Source organism: Arachis stenosperma, chromosome 4 (genome assembly GCF_014773155.1).
Source record: "Arachis stenosperma cultivar V10309 chromosome 4, arast.V10309.gnm1.PFL2, whole genome shotgun sequence".
Classification (NCBI taxonomy): domain Eukaryota; kingdom Viridiplantae; phylum Streptophyta; class Magnoliopsida; order Fabales; family Fabaceae; genus Arachis; species Arachis stenosperma.
Genome location: NC_080380.1, coordinates 6183277 through 6204117, shown reverse-complemented (window position 1 = coordinate 6204117; position 20841 = coordinate 6183277). Strand labels below are relative to the sequence as shown.

The window sequence follows — 20841 nt, the reverse complement described above, 5'->3', positions numbered from 1 at the left end:
TGGTTTAGCTCCTTCCTCTGTTCTGTTCAAGACCTGCACTAGCTGCTCTACTGCATGCAAATTAAAAATTATTGTATGTAGATCATAAAGTTATAAAGAAAATTCTGAGTTGATTTAGTACTCAATTTTGATATTATTATTATAGCGTGCTACAAAGTATAAATGGTTCTATAACCGATAACTATTATTGTTTCAACGTGAGCATGTTGTATAACATTACTTAATATTTTGGTGATATTCAAGATATCTACCGCAACTAGTGATAACTAAATCCATCTGCACTGCAGACTTTCCAAAAAGACACAAGTCTTGTCTAAGAAACTTTCTTCATACCTGCACATTGTTAGGTTTAGAAACTCTAATTAAGTACTAACTAACCAGTTTAATCTGGTCAAATAATCAGCTCATTCATTAATTTAAATAAATATCAGAAATTTAAATAACGTTTTTGTGTAGATAGCAATTAATTAGACAATAATAAATTTTTAAATAAAATTTAAATTAACCATAAATTATATAAGTAAATAAAATACGAATAATGTTAGTAGTCATGGTTATATTATTATTATTATTATTATTATTGTTATTATTATTATTATTAATTAGTACTTTAGGCTGCGTTTGTTTTTGAAAATAAGATAAGACAGGACATTAAAAACAAGACATAAAGGATAAAGACACAAAATTAGAATAAATTATGAAAATCTAATTTTTTTTATTCAAAAAATTTGAGATAAAAAATATAATAATAAAAAATATAATTATAAAAAATTAACAAGAATAATAAAAAAAAATAAAAAATAAGTTGTATCTCTTGTTAGTGTTTCTGTGTTCTTCCCGTCAGGATGGACACAAAATACACTAATTGAGTGTCTTTAAACACATTGTCTCTATTCATGTCTCTTCTGTCAAACACAATTTTGTGTCTTTGTATTCGATCTCAGTGTCCTATATCTATAAATAAACGAAGCCTTATAAACGGCAATAGATCAGGTTCATCAATTTGATAAATAAGCTAGGAGACATCAACGTATCTCTAGCAAACACAGAAAATTTCGTAGCCTACCATTTGTGGTTGGAATTTGTGAGTTTGCAAGTGGTGCAAACGCTGATTGGCTTGCATATATATAGTTGAATTGGACACTATATATTATATATGTAGGAACCTTATATGTAAGGTGCAATCAATAATTAACGTTAACGTGCAAGGTGTGTTGTTACAACCCTACATACGTGCTTGACGCTTTCTATTTTTTCTCATGCTTCTCATCAATGCAAACAGCGTCCTTCAGTTTCCAGCAAAAATAAACAAAAAAGCAGGAAAAAGGGAATGGTTCATATGAATGAATGGAAAAGAAAAAGGGAAAGAGGGCGTGTCACGTTAATTGCATAGAAAATGACTTTGCCTTCAATAGGTAGATAGATCATAGATACCTCTCCAAGGACGGTAACATTGGAGAGCCTTTAGGCTACGTTTGTTTACAAACATAAAATATTAAGACATAAAATTATATTTAATAAAAAAAATTATATCTAAAGATATTAAATTAATATATTTTATATTTATTTTAATAAAAAATATAAAAACTAATTATTATATTTTTTATTATTTTTATTAATTTTTTATAATTATATTTATTATTATTATATATATATTTTAAATTTTTTAAATAAAAAATAAAAATAAATTAAATTTATTTTAATTTATTATTTAATAAAATATAAAAATAATAATATTTATGTTTCTATTTTTATATGTGGTTATTAGTATATTGTCTTATTGTCAGAATCAAACTCAACCTGACGTTTTCCCGTTCCCTACAACTTAAGTACGGAATAAGATGCACCTATATTCGGAGATTAACTAAACTAAACTAATTAGAACAAGAACGTGCACGTGCCCCTCAAGAGACATATGGAATCTAAATCTTCAATTTGTATGGTTGCACGTTTTTACATTTTGACCTTAGACCCCAAATCCCAAGCCATGATTTTTTTTTTTTAATTTCTCACGGTATCCTCCAACCCGACAGGTTAAGGACTAATCTGTCGCGGTACTGAGCTCTATTTAAGGGTTTGCCGTTGGCCAATGGGTTACTGCATGCACAAGGCGGGATTCGAACCCGAACCCCCGACACTTGCTTAAGCGAACTAGTGAGCTAATCACTAGACCAACCCAACTTGGTTCCCAAGCCATGATTCTACTATCTTCAATTAATTTTCAGGACTAATAAGTAATAAGTCACATGATAGCATGGTTTCTGTTGTTGACAAAAGTTCTAAACAGTTTGAAGCTTCTTACATTAAGTACATCTTAGTATAACGGTATGGAAAATTTGAAACTAAACTTGGAACATGCCTTGATCATCCAAACGGTACAGTGAAATGGGCCTAAGGCCCAATATAGTATGAAATTGACAAAAAAAACTTAAAAAGTACAAAAAGAAAATTTTCTGTGTTTTCCAGGAGCTTTGTGAAATTAATTAAATAAAACAAGCAGGGGCCAATCAGTTTACACAGCCTGGAAAAACCAAAAAAAAAAAGTTTATTTTTTTAAATGCTAGAAAAAAAAATCATCTATTTGAAAGTAGAGCCAAAATGCTTGAGCTAAAATTCAAGGCGTTTAACTCTACTTTACGATGAATTTAAATTTAAGAAAATCATTGTTGAGAAGACTTTTTAGTTGAAATTCATTTAATTTTTAAGGAAATTTACATTAATTAAAAAAATCAAAATACTTTTTCATAAGTCTGAAAAAAATGCTAGTGGAAATGGCAATTGCAAGGGGAGCCAGCAGATTGTCCGTAAGAGAATGACTGCAGAGAGTAGCGCATGATCCTCTTATACTTTTTTAACATATTGGTGGCCCATGACATGTTTCATCATTTGAGTTTTTTTTTTTAATTTTTATAAAGCATTAAGCAATGATGGTCATAGATGTAGAAAATCAGATATAAAAGACTGAAAGACAAACTAAGTTGAGTTGGTACAGTTATTAGTTCACTAGTCCGTTTAAATAAGTGTTGAGAGTTTAAATCTCGCCTTGTACATGCAGCAACCTATTGACCAAAGAAAAAAAAAAAAACTGAAAGACAAGTAAATGATATATAAGCTAAGTAACAAATTAAACTCTTCATTTCATTTGGCCTAATATTAAATATACCAAAAACCCATACAAAACTTGAGAATCTGACAATGCTCCTTTAATTTACTACAAACAATTAATAATCCCCCTCTTTGTCCATTAAATTTAACAAGCCAGAAGTAGTCTATTTTTCTAAGTTCCATAGCACATTACACAATATTCCATAATAATACTAATAATTAATAAGAATCATTATGATTTAATCTGCTACTCAATAAAGCCAGTTTTGGTCAAAATGGCATTCCTGACTTTGCTAAGATCTCTTCCTTTGAGTGTTCTTCCCATTCCTTCACACATTGAAAATGATGAGATCTGAGTCCTTGCTAGTCTCCTTGCTATCCATTCATGTGGTGGAACCATATCATCATCACCATCACCATCATCATCACCATTTTCATCATCATAATAATCATACCCTTTTTTCTTGCTCTTACTCTTACCATAAATTTTTGACCAGTCAGGGATGTTCATAGGTTCTGTTGATGAAGATGAATTAGAAGAAGACCCTTCAAGTTTAACCACTTTGGCATCATCATAACAAGAGGGTGTTAATGTGGTATTAGCCCTTGGAATCTTCCTTGGAGCAGCAGGAATGGGCCATGCAGATGAAGAAGAATCCTTAGACACTCTCATCATCATGGTTCTTGAACCAGCTGAATCTTGATGATGATGATGATCCTTCTCTTTGTTCCAGACTTGTTCTTCTTCACCAAAATCTGCCATTACCCCTGCTTCATGCAAATGCAAAATAGATAAGGTGATTTGTGAAACAGCAAATTAAAGAAGAAGTGTATTACCAGATTGAGATATGAGCAATGATGACACACTTTTCTATTTCAGTATATATAGACAATGAAGTGACCAAAACTTTCTTTTCATAATCAGATAAAATAGACTTTTATTTTTTTTCGATTTTTATTTTTTTAAGTCCTTGGGAATAAAAAAGCAGAAAGGGTGTGTAAGAGAATAATATCAGGAATCTACCTTACTTTTGTTGGAACTATGGACTTTTTCAACAAAAATACTTATTATTTCTTCAAATGGGAATTCTGATGTGATTAACTCCTTAAAATACTAACCAAAACAAAGGAAGAAGCCTTAAAAAGTAAAAACCTGAGACCAGAAAAACACAAGGCAGGCACAAAAGTCCAACAGAAGCAACAAATGTGTAGTAATTATTTTTATATTTATATCATATCACCATGTACTTTTTTATTATTTTCATTTTTATTTAATTATTATTAGCCAGCTATATTTTGTGAACATCTTACGCGGCTATTTGCCACATAAATTGAAACATATCTCTTAAAATTAATAGATAAGCGTGTACTATTGTACTTATGTTTGCCCCTACAAAGAAATTAGTGTTTAATATAACAGTGAAAAGATGAGTATTTTTATTAGTTTTTGTTGTAAGATAAAATGTGACTTTTATTTTATAATAAAGTTATATTCTATTATATAGTGATAAAATGATACATATATATCATTTATACTAAATAGATTATAGAGTGATTTGTTTCTTTCTTTTCATATCTTTGTAGGATGAAATATGAATCATAGTTAAAATAAAAGCTATGCCTATATTCTATTTTGATAATAATATCAAAATAAGAAAATTTTATATGAACAGATTCAAAATAAATTTAATAGTAGTTGTAGCTTGTAAGTTTGTAAGCTGTAAACAATGAATGAAGGGGATGGTTAATTACAAGACTCCAAAAGGGAGGCAGAGGAAGGAGGACGAGGGTGGAAGTGAACACATCAGCATGAGAGAGAGAGAGAGAGAGAGAGAGAGAGAGAGATTTCTATCTATCTATCTAATTCATTAAGAAGTGTGTTAACACTGGTCGAGGCTTCTGCTACTTCTGCTATCTCTCACTCACTGCATTCATTATCTGCTTTCTCAATTCATTTTTCTAAGAAATGATATTTTCTTCATGAAAATTGCTCTTTTGTACTCTTTAAAAATTATTGATGATTAATTATTATCTGTTATATATAATTACATGATAAATTTAATATTGTAATAAATTTCTTTGTATATACTATTATTGTTATTATGTACATATTGAATTGAGATATTGTTGTATCAAATTACTGATATTTCAACATAACAGCCTCTTAATCCCTTTTTCTTAGTGTGTGTACTTTTAAAGAGAAATGCCATGTTTACTTATATTTATTTTTGATACTCACTCATATATCAATTTATATGATAAAAGACAGAAAATGACAAAATATTTTCTTTTACACGAGTATAAATAACTAATGTATTATTTTTCTTCAAGAGCTAAAGATCAGAAAGGCTGCAACACCTTGATTTGGACAAAGAGGCCTTATCTTCAACACCATCAAAATCTTCATCTGCAGCCTCTTATTAGCTTAGCTGGTCACTCTCATGTCATATGTGACACTTTAGGTAACCTTTATTAATGTTTGTCCAGTTCTAGATATGGTACTAAGAGAGAGAGAGGGAGCTTCTTACCGAATACTAAGTAGAAAAGTTTTCAAATGTACCTGAAATACCGATGTTCCAATAATATTAATCGCTAATTTTAATTAATATATATATATATATATATATATATATATATTTATAATTGAAATTACGGTTAAAATTATTGAAATACCAATGTACATGGTACACTTAAAATTTTTCCTATCAAGTATAATACTAATAGGTATAGACCATAGTATTCTACCAGAGCCTTTCTTTATATTCTCTTCAATGCTTTTTGGACTATGAGTTATATTACTAACTATTATAATGAACATCTTATGTTTATTATTTTTCTCGGTCTATGTTTGAAGCTCCATACTGTGATGTCTTGTCTCAGTTGCTGAGATAGGAGCAGAAATTAATTACTACATGACCTAAGATGTTTCTTCATAAAAAAGAAAGAAAAAAATTGATAGAAAATGATAACATAGTTTATAAACTAATTGTTAAAAGTAAATCAATTAATTATTTATCCGATTGTAACTAATAATTTTTCTTCAAATAAATTAAACCATACTATCATAATTTTCCAGCAGATGAAATATGATGCCCTTTTCCACCATATAATTATCTCTTATATATATTGTAGCAGCTAGTAACTTAGCCAACGTTCCCAGTGTTGTGTTGCTTCAATGAATAGAAGGGAGAAGCAACTTTTATGGTAAAGTAAAGGGGAGGTAGGTAAATTCCAAAAATGGAGTTTTTACACTATGAACCTCTCTCAATGACCTATCTGGTTAGGAATTGACTATTGACATTATTAAATGTGATATGATTCCACACACAGCTATCTATAGGCAGTGGCTGCACAACCATCACTCATATTTGATACTCTAAATTGATGTTAGTAATGGCTTAAACAGAGAAGAAAATTTTCGTTGATTTAATCATTTAAATTTTAAAGGATAAAATCAAACAACTCAGCAAAGTGTAAGGCTAACATTTCTGTGGAGTATGTTATGTAAAAATTTCACCAGTGCATGCAATGATGTGAAAATCAAAAGAATCCAATGAGGTGCTTCTTGCTCCATACCTTCCTCTGTTTAAACCACTCAAGTAGTTTTTGGATATTAAATTCAATAAATCAGATCAAGGATTCTGCATCATTGCAAGAAATAATATAATGTTGCACAGCAGAGGGAAATTCTTGAAGCACTTGAAAGTATTTCAGTCAAACAATGATAATGAGAAGGACATACATATAAATTGTTTTTTAAGAAGAAAAATCAGGGGTAAGAGGTTTCATCATACTGCATGAGATTATGAGAATCAATTCATCATTACCATTATAACTTTCTACAACATAAAGTTGAAAATAACAAGCCATTCCTTCAACACTAAGTGTTACTTCAATTACAGCACTAAATTGCTTTAGCTACAGAAGTCAAGATCCAAGATGAAGGACATTATCCTAGTTAGATCAATGCTAATGTTTCATTAACAATACACATTTTAGGCAAATATGCAATTTGGGTTATATCATAATGGAGAAGTGGCTTGGCTTCTAAGCCTACTTGAACGCCTAACAGGAGTAACTTTCTCCCCACTCCCATGCCCCTGAAGAAAAGCAACATAACAAAACACATAAGAAACAATTCAAAAGTATTTCTCAATAGAAAAAGATGAATAAGTTTGCTCACTACATATATCGGCAGGAAACAAATACTCACATTCTTTTTTTGAATTTTCTCGTACACAGTAAAGCTTCCATAGGATGGTGAACTTGTGGAATAGTCGGATGAAGAGGCAAGAGAGTCTCTACTCTTCTTGGCCACTGACTTCTTCTCTACACTGTCAACCTCATTAGACTCTTTCACTAACCTTTGCAAATAAGGTGAGCTCTTATGAATGCTGGTGATTTCTGAAGGGCATGATTCTCCATTTATGTCTATTTCAATCGGCTCATTCCTGAGAGATGGCCTTTCTAGGTAATTCTGCTCTTGTTTGGGAGTCACCAAGGAGTTCTTGGCATGGAATGACTTAGCAAATAGAGGTTGATCCGCAAAGCTGGTAGTAACCCTTGTGCTTCTGCTTTTGCCTTTACTTAACCAGTTGAAAGCAGCACCTGTAAGTAAAATTGCACCTCCAAGGAGCAGCAAATACAGCACCATGTTTGGTTGGAGGTTGATTGTTCCGAGTCTCTGCTCGTCACCTTCGCTTGTAGCATCCATGCTAATAGATTCTTCCTTCGCTTCAGTCAACTTATTGTCATTATCTCCATAGGCTCCTGTAAGAATTTCAGCAATCTCTGAATCCAAAGCTTGCTTTGCATCTAAATCCCCATTATTGAACACTTCCATATTGGGAACATCAGCAGCCTGTGAATCTACATTTGACTGGACTTTAAGTTTTATATCAGCTTCCAAGTGATACAATTCAGGTTCGATCACTTGATCAAGTTGCCAATCCTGATCTGGTTCTACCACATTGGCTGGTTGCCCTGTAGATACTTCTTCACAATCCAGAGCATCATCTAATGCTTTTTCAACATCTGCAGTTATTTCAAGATCTTGCTGATCTTGTTCTTCAGATATGGAATTATAATGCTCTGCCCAAACATCCTCAATATCCTCGTCTATATCGATCACTGAGGCTACTCCACTGTCTTCAACATTCAGTACAAGGGGGTACACTTCTGAAGCCTCACCAATGTCTATTTTACTCTGCCCAAATATAAGTCCCTGATCAACTGCATTATATTCATGCATAACAGTTAAGTTACAGTATTTCAAGTGGCCCAAACTGTGAACACTTTCGACATTGGAAATGAACTTAGAAATTGATGACAGTGACTCAGTAAACCAGGTATGCAAATTTTGATATAAGCCATCGAAATTTGCCTTTGCAAATTCTGAGAAACGATCAAAATGATTCCTCACAAACTCTGAGAATTCAGACGACTCATATACCCCATATATGTCTTGAAACACAGTGCCATCCCCCAATTGAGAACTTGAGATCGACATTGATACAAAAGCAACGGAGAGGAGTAAAAGAAGAGCAATAACAGCCTTCCACCTTATATAAAAGCGTGGTTTAGGCATCTTTTTTGCTTCCACCGTTTCCTCCATCATTATAGTCTTGGCAGGACATTCTTCAACTCTTTCCTCCAAAGAAACATCCTCTGATTCCTTCTGTGAGTCATCCTCCAAGTTAGAATCTTCAGTAACTTCCGAGTCAGAGAAGTCTTCATACACAAAGCCATCATCAAGATCAGATCGTTGTTTTGGTTTGTAATGCAAGAATTGTGGTCTGGGGGTGAGATAGTTCGTTTTAGGATCATAAGGAGGCATCAAAGGATCTGCATCATGAGGGGCTGAGATTATGGCACCAGTGGAAACCGGAAGAGGAGGAGTAGGAATGGGACTGAGCTTAAAACTTGGGTCAAGGTTAACACAATCAGGCTCATCAACAACAGTTTGAAATGAATATCCAGCCTCATCCTTCACATTGCAAGGAACATTCAAACTGTAAGCTACCTCACCACACAACTCATTACTCAAGGTAGAAGCAACATTCACTTCAAAGTTTTTCTCTCTTACACCATCCTTTGATTTTAGAATGCTATTATAATGCACTGATTCGGCAAAAGTTACCTTCGTGGTGGGGATTTTGGTGGCTGCGACGGGAGCAGAAACTCGAGCAGGCTCATTCCTATCACCAAGAACCTTCTTCCTCGGACCGACCTTCGAAGAAGCAGAGACCGTTGGAGACATGAAATTCTTCCCACACTTCGGAGAACCAGCAGGCGATCGTGCCTTCCACGGCTTCAAAATCGAGTCTTTCCCATTTTCTTTGTCATCTAGGTCACGGTGGAAAGACGCTGCTGCGCCTTCTCTTCCCCCAAAAGAGTTTCTTCTCGGAAAACCTGCAAAAACGCCCCCATACCAAAAAAATCCTAACTAATTTCAATAATATAGGAAATAAAACAAAACTGTTAATTTTCTCACGAAATTAACATTTTTCCCGTACTTTCTTGGCAACTAATACGATGAAGCTGAAAATGGAAAGAGAGAAGGAAAAAAGGTGAAACCTGAAGGAGTTGCTTCTCTAGGGTTAGGGTCAGGAATTAAGGAGGGTTTAGCAAATGGATTAGTAGCGAAACTCCGTCTCATGGGGTCACTGAGTTCTGAGGCTCTGGGCTGTGATCTGCCCAAAGACGACGACTTTGATGAATTCATAGCCAATTTTTTGTTCCGCGAAGAACTGAAATCAGGGATTTAACAAATTTTGATTGTGGTTTTTAGATAATGAATTTAATGTTAATGAAGCCTTGGTAAATGCGGGGAAGAGTGAGAGTGAGAATTCAACTATTTAAGTGGCGGGATTCTGACCGTTGCCAAACTATGGACTGTTTATTTGAAAAAACAGGAGTTATCCGTTTTGTCACTGTATTTATTAAGTTTTAATTTTTTAATAAAAAAACGTTTAATTTTAATACATTTATAAAATATTTTATATAATTGTTGAATTATATTTTTTTTAAATAACCAATCACGTGATCAATATAAAATTTTTACCGGCATGCATCAAAATTTAAATCTAAATAACTGACAAAAATGAAAAATCATAGTGCATAATTATGACAATAGATAACTATTTTATTTGGATATAATGCTTTTTTATAATTTTATTGGCAAATAATGTAAAATAATATCACATTTTAATGTATAAAAATCAATTCTTTGTTTTAATATATTTTGTTGTTTGACTAATTGATTACTTTAATTTTCTGTGTTAATATTCAACAAATGAACATTAATACTACTTTTGACTTATTATTTGTAATATTATAAAATTAATTCAAATACATTAACCATGCACAATTTTGATAAAAGTTATTAAATATTTTGATTAATTAATACAATAGCAACACATTATTAAATACTATATCTTTGAATAATATTTATTGAATAATGTATTTAAATATTTGAAAGAAAACAAAAGGCTAGTGCAAAACTTAACCTATTTTATTGCATGCCACTAAAATCATTAACCATCTGAGGCTCTTCTACACAAAGTGATGCCACCTTGCAGTAGCAATCTTTGACTAGGATTCACTATATGTAACTACTAGTTACTTTTAGACCAAAACCTGTACAAAAGAGAGAAGAATCTCAATATTACTTTGAAGGTAGAAATTCATGTGAATTTGATAGTCGATAGCTGTTAGAAGGTAATTTAGTCAAACTTGTCAAATCATTTAACGTCAGCTATCAACTTCACATGAATTTAGCTGTTAGATGCAGCCTTGCGTGCTGCATGGTAAAGCTCCAAATAATCAAGGGCAGGCCGGTTCCAAGACCAGTCTTGCTCCATCACCCTTTTGCATAAACTGTTGAACAAATCACGCCCATCATACCAAGCTGATATTGCCCTGAAATGTTTCCATGAAAAGTAATCAGTGTTTTTGTTATGAGAAGAAGCATTTAAAACTACAGATATATACATCATTAACCATGAAAGATGATATAACATAACTCACCTATTTAGTGCATAATCAACACCCCCAGCATCAGCTCCATCAAAACCAAATCCATTTGGCTCGAGACCTTGCGCTTGTGCTCTATCCTTATCATGATCAACATCAAATACTGTATCATAAAGTCCTACATAATTATGTCAAGATGAATTGTCAAGTGAATTCAATAAACCATATAAATTAAAATGACAGACTTGAAGAATTGAAGCAGTTACAAACCTCCAGTTTTTCGAACAACAGGTATTGAGCCGTATCTCATTGCAGTGAGTTGAGTGAGTCCACATGGCTCAAAGATTGAAGGAACTAGAATGAAATCAGCACCAGCATATATCTAGAACAAAAAATTCAGCACAGTAAGTAGTGCTCCATTATGAAGTACCTTGCACATATATTACAGAACAAGATATTGAAGTTTTTTGAGTTCTACCAAGTGTGAAAGAGGCTCATCATATGAAAGGCAAAGTCTGGCATGATCACTATGAGAAGAATGTAATTGATTGGCCAAATTCTGAAAATCATTTTGGATGCGATGGTCTGGAGCCGAACCTAGTAACACAACCTATTCCAAAGTGTTCAAAATATAAAAGGAACAATAAGATATTATGTAGGGAGCTTCATCATTGCTGGTGCACACTGAAGTGTAATAAAATATGAACAGAGGACAAACCTGTCCACCGCGTTCTAGTGTGCGCCATATGGCATGTTTGATGAGATGGATTCCTTTCTGATGAGTCAATCGAGTAATGATTCCAACTAAAGGAAGATCAGCTTGTTTCAAACCAAGCCTTTCCTGGAGAGCTTGCTTGGCAGCTCTTTTCCCTTCAACAACATTTTCAGATGTGTATGGTACCTGAAACAATATATTTTCTCATATCAATGACAGGTTTCAAATATTCATTCAAAGTTGCAGAAAAATATGATGCAAGCATCTGAGCAGTTACAATATTTTGGGGGCATGGATAAGAAGACATAGTTCTTATTTGAGCTGCTATAGACATAGGTTATCAATAAATGTTAACTTCATGTATAGGTCTACTTACAGGAATAAAATTGTCATTATAAGGGTCCCATATATCTGGATCAATTCCATTTATTATGCCATGGAACTTGTGAAGATTAGGGGCAACTGCAGGATGTCCAGCAATCTCCCTTGAATAAGTGGGGGAAACCTGCAAAACATGTATGAGTGAAAATCTGAAATGCTTATCCAATGATAGAAAACGAGAATAAGATAAAGAATAAAAAAACACAACCAGAGTGCAGAAGCTAAGAATATAATTGCACTTACAGTTGTAGCCTTGTCTGAGTATTTCATAGCTTTCGCGATGAAGTGAGCTCCAAATTCAAGGTTATGAATTGTGAAGACAACTTGTGCTTTACTAAGACCATAATGTGCATAGTTTTCTTTAAATAACCATGCAACTGGAGCACTGGACCAATCATGGCAGTGAATTATATCCTATTCATTGTTAGGAACCATTAGAATACATCCTTGAAGATGGAAATTATTTAAGAGATTTCTTATTTCTTTAACAAAACTTTTGTATGCTGCATACAAGGTTATATAAACAAATTATGTCAAATGAACATTTCAAGGAAATGTTTGAATGTAATAAGTTTAACATATCTATCAAAACTGTAATGGAAGTAACCATTCAATCACTCGTCAAATGATGTCTTACAGGATGGAATCCACTTTGGAGTAGAAATTCAAGAGCAGCATGACAAAAGAAACCAAATCTCTCTGCATCGTTATTACGACCATATACACATCCAACCCAGAAAAATCTGCAGGAAAGAATAGAGATTTATCAAGCATAGTTCTATTTATGAAGGAGGTTGGTCTACTCATCTCAATCACAATGTTCATAAGGTATGTACAAAAAGAATATGTCAGAGAAACACACTACAAGCATATGGTGTCCTAAAGAATCCAAGAGTTTCAAGACTAATATGAAGCAATTTTATTATGATAATGTTCACTTCAATAAGGATATTACAACAACCGTGACCCTCTAATGAGTTATGATTTCTGATATACTTGTACGAAAAAAGGATGGAAAACCAAAGCGTTTACCCATTTTGAGGCTCCAAAAAGTAGACAGACAGGCCTTCAACCTTTCCATGCCATACTTTTATTTCAGTTCCACCCCAGAAATAGCTTTTGTGAAAATTGAAGTCCTTTACCTGCATCAGAAGCCATATATTAACATAAAACAATAACACTCACAAACATGAACAAAATATATGCATTTTCAACAAGATGTTAAGGAATGTGCTCAACAATAATCGCCTTTACATTTTAGGAGAGCAATCCATGCAGATGCTTTACAGCCAGATAATGAGAAATGTGCTCAACTAGACGTTCATGTCTATACAATACTGGGATTTATTTCATATTGAAATTCTGGGTATACAATTTTCAGCAATGATTGCAATGTCATACTCTATTCTACAGGGACAGCCCATAATGGAATACAAGTAACACAGTACATAGTTTAAGATGTAATAAAAGTAAGACAGCAACTTGGGAGAAATAAAAGCTTACATTGCTAAGGTTCAAACAGTCATACTTTGGAAGAATGATGTCCACATTGTGACTTAAATCCTGGACGGCCCGGGATAGACCAGTAACAACATCACCAAGGCCTCCAACCTGCCAAATGTATATACCATCAACCTTTTTTATGAACAAAGAGCAATAATGGAAAAGAAATATTTCTAACATCCCACTTTTAGAGTGTTGAATTCAGATTTCCTTGAACATTAAGAAGTTCGGACATTACAAAAGGTCCTTTTTCTTTTTCCCCATCCAAATGGAAAATTCTATATTTTCAGACATCCCAAATTCCACTATTTCATGCAAAGGACTTGAAAGATAAAACATTGCAACTTCTGTGTTGATCTACAAAGAGACGACCATATTTAACTGTTTGTCACAACTGTAAATTCCCAATTACTACGAGCCTTGGGATTAAAAGGAAAGCTTGCCTTTGCAATTGGGGCCATCTCAACGGCAATATGGATGATATGCAAAGGTGATTCCTTTACAATACCTCCAAAAACAGGTATGTGATAATCCATTCCAAATTTGTTATCAAAGACTCCACCATCTTTACTCTCGGAGAATACAAAATCCATCATGTATGCATCCAGTGGAACCTTGACTGCAGATACACGAAATCATTGTACTTCTTCAGGAATTCACAAACACATAATTGATCAAGTTGTACATAAATAATATTCGCATGGATGATGCAGTTCATAAACTTGACACAGATGTCATCATTACATTTTTTAGCCTTCAGATCAAGTTAGTCTACAGCTTAGTAGCACCAGGTAATGCTAATTAATACAACATTTTAAACATTCAAAAGTTCATCAATATTTCTCATCATTAGATTTATCTCTGACTCTATACAATGTCCTTTTTTCTTCTCCCTCCACCCCCCCTCTCCTCTTTTTTGTTGTCTTTATTCGTGTGTGGAATTAGGAAAGCTGGACATTGAAATCCTTGATATTGCTAATTTCTGGATTCTGGGAAACTATGGTGCAATCATCTTTCAAAAGTAAAAACTACGGGAGGACTCACCCGTGGCTTTAACATGAGTACCATTCTCTGCTGGCAGCATTCTCTGAGGTGGCAAAGGACCATTACGGTGAGACCAACGATTAAACGAACATCTAAACCAGACCTCAGGTTTTCCATTGAGATTTGTGTTGGAGGGGTTATAAAATACTGTCACTGTGCTTCCTGCTTGAACATCTAGAGGCTCTGTGTAGACAATATGCTTTTGGGAAAGCAAAAATCCTTTCAAAGTTCTTTCCTTTGTTTCAGCTTTCATTTTTGCTGTATTTTCAGCCTGCAAGAGCAGGACAAAATTAACATTTGGTAGCCGATATCTATCCTAATATTTTTTTGGCTTTTATTTACCCTTCAAAAGATAGATTAAGAGAGAAACTAGTGTTACTATTTAGGAAACAGTTATAAGCATCAACCTAGAGCTTTGCCCTCAACAGTTAGAAGAATTTCAGATCATAGATCAAAATACAGAAGATGAGCTTCTCCACAGCCTTGAGAATAAAACATAAGAATGTAACTATCTCTTCTATATGCATATATTTCCATGATGGTAAACAAAAATTAAACAACTGATAAGCTTTTCTTTATGTTCACAAGTATCTAAAGTAATGAGTGCCTCAATGTTACCATCTGGAAGTCATCTCAGTTATGAACAAACCTTTGCATGAATAGCTTCTTCTCTTAACTTCCTTTCCTCCTGGAGTTTTTGGTATATCAGCTGCTCTAACTCAACCCAATATTTTTCATCAGGTATTGTGACAATAGCATGGAAGTCTTGATTACTATTGTTATCATACACAATAGCATTTTGAGGTGGACCATCAGCAAATACCCAATCCAGTACAAAAGCTTGTTCAGGTACAACGACTGTATAAAACAAAATAGGTGATAAGTCAGCTGTTCACATCATAGTACATATTTCATCTGTTCACACTTTTTCCCAAGTCTAGTAGAAGATTATTGATTTCAAGGAAATAAATAAACATCAGCAATAAGGAGAAGATATGTAAAAGTGTATACCATCAGTATACCACCAATCATCGCCTTCTACGACAGGTTTGTTAAGCTTTTTTACAATTGATAATCCATCCTTCCACTTATTGTACCCACCATGAATCCAAATTTCCTCAGCATTTGTAAGAGGACCTGAGCTTTTATTATAATATAGTCTAATCAAGTCCTTGCCTTTAAATTCACTAGGTTCAACATACCAAACTTTATCAAGGGACCTCACAGCATTTTCCATCAATTGTGGCAACAATTCTCGCCTTCTTTCAGTTTCCACCCTTGCCTGCAACCTGTCTGCTTCTTTAGCAGCCTCCTCAGCTTCCCTTCGTCTTTGCTCTTCCGCCTGTCTTTCCCTTTCGGCTTCCTCCCTGGCAAGCTTTTCTAGGTCCTTACGTTTCTCCTCGAGCAAAAAATCTTCGAACGCTAGCGCATCCATTCCACCAACAACAGGTATGAAGAAGTCCTTTTGGTCATTATTGTCATACACATCCTGGCCATTGAAGAACACAAAGTCTACTTTGTAGGCTTCTCTTGGAATGTGAATTTGGCAAGACCACCAATCACCTTTGAGATGTGTTTTACTTAACCTAAAGGTAAAAGATTTCCACCTCCAATCATTAAATGCACCCATGATGAAAATGTCTTGTTCATAACTTAGTGTTGAAACACTTTTGTTAAGAAACACTTCTATATCTTCATCAGGCTTAACTACAGGAGGATATACAAATACCTTGATCCCTTGTGAAAGGTTTTCTTTGGCGATCCTCTCGATTTCCTGCTTGCCTGAATTTGCTTCCAACTCTAACTTCAACAACCCAGAAGCTTCCTCATTTACAGTTTCCTCACTTACTTCATCATGGTTATCAGAATTGGTTCCTTTTACAGTTTCCCCAGACTGAAAAATCCCAACTTCCCCTTCACCAGCTTCCTCGGCATCAATACTCCCATTGAGTGTTTGTTTATTATCATCTCCTGAGATGTCTTTGTCACTAACTATTGGAGCTAATGAATCCCCCTTGGCTCTACTATTATTCCCCCCATTCCCATACCTGTTCTTGTTGCTTCTTCCAATTGATGATTTTGGTATGAAACCCTTGGAAGCAAGGCCCTTCACCCTTGAGCTTGATCCCTTCTTATGCTGTCCTCTCCTTGAAAAATCTACCAAAAGGTAAATCCCAAATTCATAAAGTTGAAAAACTAATTTGAATAAACATAAAATAATAAAGGAAGAAAAGGGTAGCTCATAACCTGAATTAGAATTGATGCAATAAGAACCCCTAACTGCCATGCTTGGTGAACACTGAAAAGGTAAAACCGTAAATTCGATACATATGAACATGATATTATTTTCACATCCAAAGCAATTCAATCAATTTCAATAAATAATAATTAAAAAAAAAACAGAGCAAAACAGAACAGAACAGAACAAGAACAGGACAGAGGAGACAACATGCGAAGACAAAGTACGATGAAAAAGAAACATGTTGGTTAATTACTTGTTGGTGGCTTGTTGCAGCTCTTATCGGAGAAGGAAATGGGTTGAGATTGAAAGATCCGGTTTTGCAGCTGAGTTGCAAAGACATGTCGTAAAGCTTCCTACTTTGCTTCCAAAAATGTCTTTTTTTTTTTGTTTCTTATTCTATGATATGATCAAACTTCACTCTGCACATGCTTGTGTTTGATCAATGAACCGCCACTGAATCCGTGCACCAAAAACTCGTATCAAAACCGAGGGTAAACGAATGAAAAACAGGAAAAGAAAATGAAAATGAAATGTAGGAGTTTGTTTGTAGTTATGTGACAGTGGCAATGTATGTTAGGCATGTCATCTGACAGCCACACATATTTATAATTATAATATAAATAAATTCGTATTGCGTGATCGAATCTGCTATTCCATTCTGTGAAGCTTTGTTGTAAGTACAGTGTGATGAGCATTCATTAGTTCGTGTAATAAGTAACGACAGTTTCGCCAATTTGATCGATCATCCAACGGCTCAAAATGATTCATGTTGAGTGATTATTGTCAGATGAAATCAAGATGTTGTCTTCTGTCGTATTTGCATGTCACTTTTCATGAATATATTGTTATTGTTATTATAATATGATGAGGAGGATATGATTATGATTAATTAAAATTCTGCCAACCTGAAAATCAAGTTGTTATTAGAATTTGATTTTAAACAAAAACATAGATTTAAGTCCTAGAGTGATTTCTGATATTGTGCACCAAAGTGGTCTGATTTTAATTATAGCAATTATATCTCTAAGATTATTAAAAGTATACATTGTTCGGTTAGTTTCTAATCTATTTATTATTATCAACGCGCAATTAAAAACGATAGAAGTTATTCTTGAAAATAAGAAAGTAGACAATTGTGAGTTCTCTTAAGAGAGGGTCATGTGTAGTTAGTTTGCCAGTAATCGCAAAATTATCTTAAATATGGTTTTCTTCCTTTCATTGACTATAATTTCTCTCCTCCAATAGTTAGTTTCGGATGTGAGCGTTTTGGTTAATTTTTTTGTTAATGATTAAATGGAAACTAAGTGGGTTTATAATGACACTAGAGTTTAATATATCTGTGAAAAAGATTGATAATGTAGATAGTTAGTAACACATGTTATTTTATAGTTTGGTCTTGTAACTATATAATGATAAATCGATCAGTGATGCGTGATATATTAATGCTGATATAGATAGTTGTGTCACGTTTTACAATATTATTTAATCACATATCTATTTGTGCTACGTGTTCTAATATTATTCGTTTAAATGTCATCCACTATGTGTAGATATACTAAATTGGTTTCTGACTTTACACTAAATAACTCATTTTAGTCTTTAAAATTAAATATTGTATACAAATTAGTTCCTTCATTAATTTTTTTATTTAAAATTTTCAATATTTTAATGCAAAAAATTTAATTCTATTTTTTCTCATATTTAAATACAAGTACTTTTAATAAATATTTTTAAAATTTTAGTTTTAACATAATAATTTAATACAGATAAATATACGACGTAGGCTAATTTTTCATACAACAAAAAAAGAAACTATATATTTATTTTAGATAAGATAATCAACTCTCATACAGGTATATCAATCAATTTCAAGTACGTCTCATAACAATAATTATGTTATTTAATAGAAGAATTATATGATTAATTAAAAAATATTTTTAAAATCCAAAAATGTGTATTTCATGGGAAACAAAAAATTTAAAAAAAAATGCATATTTTGATTCTTGATTTTTTGTTAAAAATATGTATATTTTTTATGAAAATAAAAAAATTGTCTAATTAATCATATATATATTTTTAAATAATATATTATAAAATTTATCAATGTTAAATTAGAAAAGAATTATATAATTAAAGCTAAAATCTTTAAAATATTTATAAAAATATTTGTATTTAAACAACATGTAAAAAAATAAAATTAAAAATAGTGCATCTAAAATATTAAAAATTTTGAATTTAAAAAAAATAGAAAAAATTCGTGAATAAATTAATTTGGTGCACGACATTAAAATTAATGACTAAAATGAATCATTTAATAAAAAATCATGAACCAATTTAGTGCATCTATAATGATAATAAAGTGAAATACGTGAACGAATAATGTTAGAATATATGGTACAACACGTGACCAAATACTATTGTGACACTTAACATAACCGTTTATGTCAACATATTAGGTGTCACTGATCGACCCGTTATCATACTATTACATATGGTCATACCATAAAGTGATACATATCACTAACGATCGACATACCATTAACAAAACATTAGGTCAAGGATTAACGTTGTGCATTTTTATCAATCTCACAAATATAATTAAGATAATTAAAATCTCAAAAACAATTGTAATATACGATGTTATTTTCAAGAATCACCATAAAACTTAACTCTCAAAATTTATCATATTTTACTTTTGATATCCGTATAAATATCTATAATTATATATTGTTATATAAGTGAATATAAATATATCGTATATTTACTACTTAAATTATCATATAAATGAATGAATATAATTAAATAACAGTATTAACTCTCGCAAAAATTTGTTTATAAATCCAAGCGCATAGTCCAATATTAAGTTATCGGAGTAGTTGAAAAGTTATCTGAAGGAAGATTTATCATTTATGCCAAATTCTCTGTTTCCATCATGATCAGAGGAACATTCAAGAAGGTGAACCAATAAAAGTGAAAATCAGATTTCCCGTTTTGCTTTGGCTTTTCTACTTTTCAGTTTCTTCTCTCACGACAACTTGAAGAAATGATGTGAACCAATCAAGCTGAAGGGATGCCACAGGCCACAGCAACAAAAAAATCAGCAATATATATGGTAATAGCCAGCTATTTTGTGACATTTATTTCTCTTCGTTTCACATAAAAATGATGTGACATACATTTTCTTATTTGGTTATGGGAATATTCCATCCTTAACTATTGGAATAATTTTTTTTTAAATTTTCAGAGAAATGGGTAACAATGTGATTTTATTAGAGTTTGCATGGAATCAGGGTTTGTGGTCTTCCTCTTAATAACTCAGCAGAGTCCTGTTTACTGATAAGAGTGATGATGCGTGTAAAATAAACATAGAGAAGTTAATAGGATTTCTTGACCTGACCAGCTTCACCCTGATGATTCTGATTTAGTTTCTAGTTTCACTAATTAAATGTTAAGTTTAGCATACATGGTGAAGCAATTCATAATTTGTTTGAAACTTCTAAATCGATTTCAACTTCAAGAGTTTCATAGTTTATGTTGTTGGCTTTGGCAACAAGTGCTCGTTAAAGATGTTTATGCTTCCAAAAATATTTAAGAAAGAAAAAACAAGAAGCAAGTTTCATCTTCTCAATGAAAACCTCAATTTCTTAATACCTTAAGCAAGACGCTGATCAGATGAAGTCGTGTGTTATTCAGAACCTTTCTTTTTTGTCATGTAAAATCCTTGTATTTTTAAAGGATCCTCTTATTCTAGTTTTCTATTCTCTGCAAGCAATCATAGAACTGAGGGGCATACCCTACTTTTAATAGACTGAACTGTGGCAAATCCACCTAAACTTTATTTACCAAAAAAAATAAAAGTATAGCATGTCCATGGTGG

General features: G+C 32.7%; 3 protein-coding genes across 4 annotated transcripts; all 3 read right to left on the bottom strand.

Annotated features, from left to right (window-relative positions):
- Window positions 1–3352: 3352 nt before the first annotated feature.
- Window positions 3353–3868, bottom strand: LOC130974474 (protein S40-4-like). Its single transcript, XM_057899353.1, has one exon. It carries the CDS (start codon window positions 3866–3868, stop codon window positions 3353–3355), a length of 516 nt encoding a protein of 171 aa, XP_057755336.1.
- Window positions 3869–6901: 3033 nt separating this feature from the next.
- On the bottom strand, window positions 6902–9913 carry LOC130973901 (uncharacterized). Of its 2 annotated transcripts, XM_057898589.1 has the most exons (4): window positions 9682–9913; window positions 9245–9516; window positions 7319–9091; window positions 6902–7205 (listed from the first exon to the last, which is right to left on the bottom strand). In XM_057898589.1, the coding sequence occupies exons 1-4, from the start codon at window positions 9827–9829 to the stop codon at window positions 7128–7130; spliced, it is 2271 nt and encodes a 756-aa protein (XP_057754572.1). In that variant the 5' UTR covers window positions 9830–9913; the 3' UTR covers window positions 6902–7127. The 2 variants fall into 2 exon arrangements, with proteins under 2 accessions (XP_057754572.1, XP_057754571.1); XM_057898588.1 differs by having other exon boundaries at window positions 7319–9516.
- Window positions 9914–10525: 612 nt separating this feature from the next.
- Window positions 10526–17553, bottom strand: LOC130973900 (soluble starch synthase 3, chloroplastic/amyloplastic-like). The gene is made up of 16 exons (XM_057898587.1): window positions 17218–17553; window positions 16970–17021; window positions 15734–16879; window positions 15372–15580; window positions 14723–14993; window positions 14122–14297; window positions 13679–13786; window positions 13208–13317; window positions 12813–12918; window positions 12419–12589; window positions 12171–12299; window positions 11798–11980; window positions 11558–11689; window positions 11350–11461; window positions 11134–11257; window positions 10526–11025 (listed from the first exon to the last, which is right to left on the bottom strand). The coding sequence occupies exons 1-16, from the start codon at window positions 17302–17304 to the stop codon at window positions 10881–10883; spliced, it is 3261 nt and encodes a 1086-aa protein (XP_057754570.1). The 5' UTR covers window positions 17305–17553; the 3' UTR covers window positions 10526–10880.
- Between the last annotated feature and the right edge of the window lie 3288 nt (window positions 17554–20841).

What these genes read in the sequence shown, in the direction of transcription:
- LOC130974474 (XM_057899353.1), bottom strand. Translation starts at nt 3,868, where the DNA reads ATGGCAGATTTTGGTGAAGAAGAACAAGTCTGGAACAAAGAGAAGGAT.
- LOC130973900 (XM_057898587.1), bottom strand. Translation starts at nt 17,304, where the DNA reads ATGTCTTTGCAACTCAGCTGCAAAACCGGATCTTTCAATCTCAACCCA. An exon ending in ACTCAGACAAGGCTACAACT is followed by an intron (nt 12,300 to 12,418) that starts GTAAGTGCAATT and finishes CATGTTTTGCAG; the next exon opens with GTTTCCCCCACTTATTCAAG. An exon ending in ATAATGACAATTTTATTCCT is followed by an intron (nt 11,981 to 12,170) that starts GTAAGTAGACCT and finishes ATATTGTTTCAG; the next exon opens with GTACCATACACATCTGAAAA.
- LOC130973901 (XM_057898588.1), bottom strand. Translation starts at nt 9,829, where the DNA reads ATGAATTCATCAAAGTCGTCGTCTTTGGGCAGATCACAGCCCAGAGCC. An exon ending in TAGAGAAGCAACTCCTTCAG is followed by an intron (nt 9,517 to 9,681) that starts GTTTCACCTTTT and finishes GCGTTTTTGCAG; the next exon opens with GTTTTCCGAGAAGAAACTCT. An exon ending in AGAAAATTCAAAAAAAGAAT is followed by an intron (nt 7,206 to 7,318) that starts GTGAGTATTTGT and finishes GCTTTTCTTCAG; the next exon opens with GGGCATGGGAGTGGGGAGAA.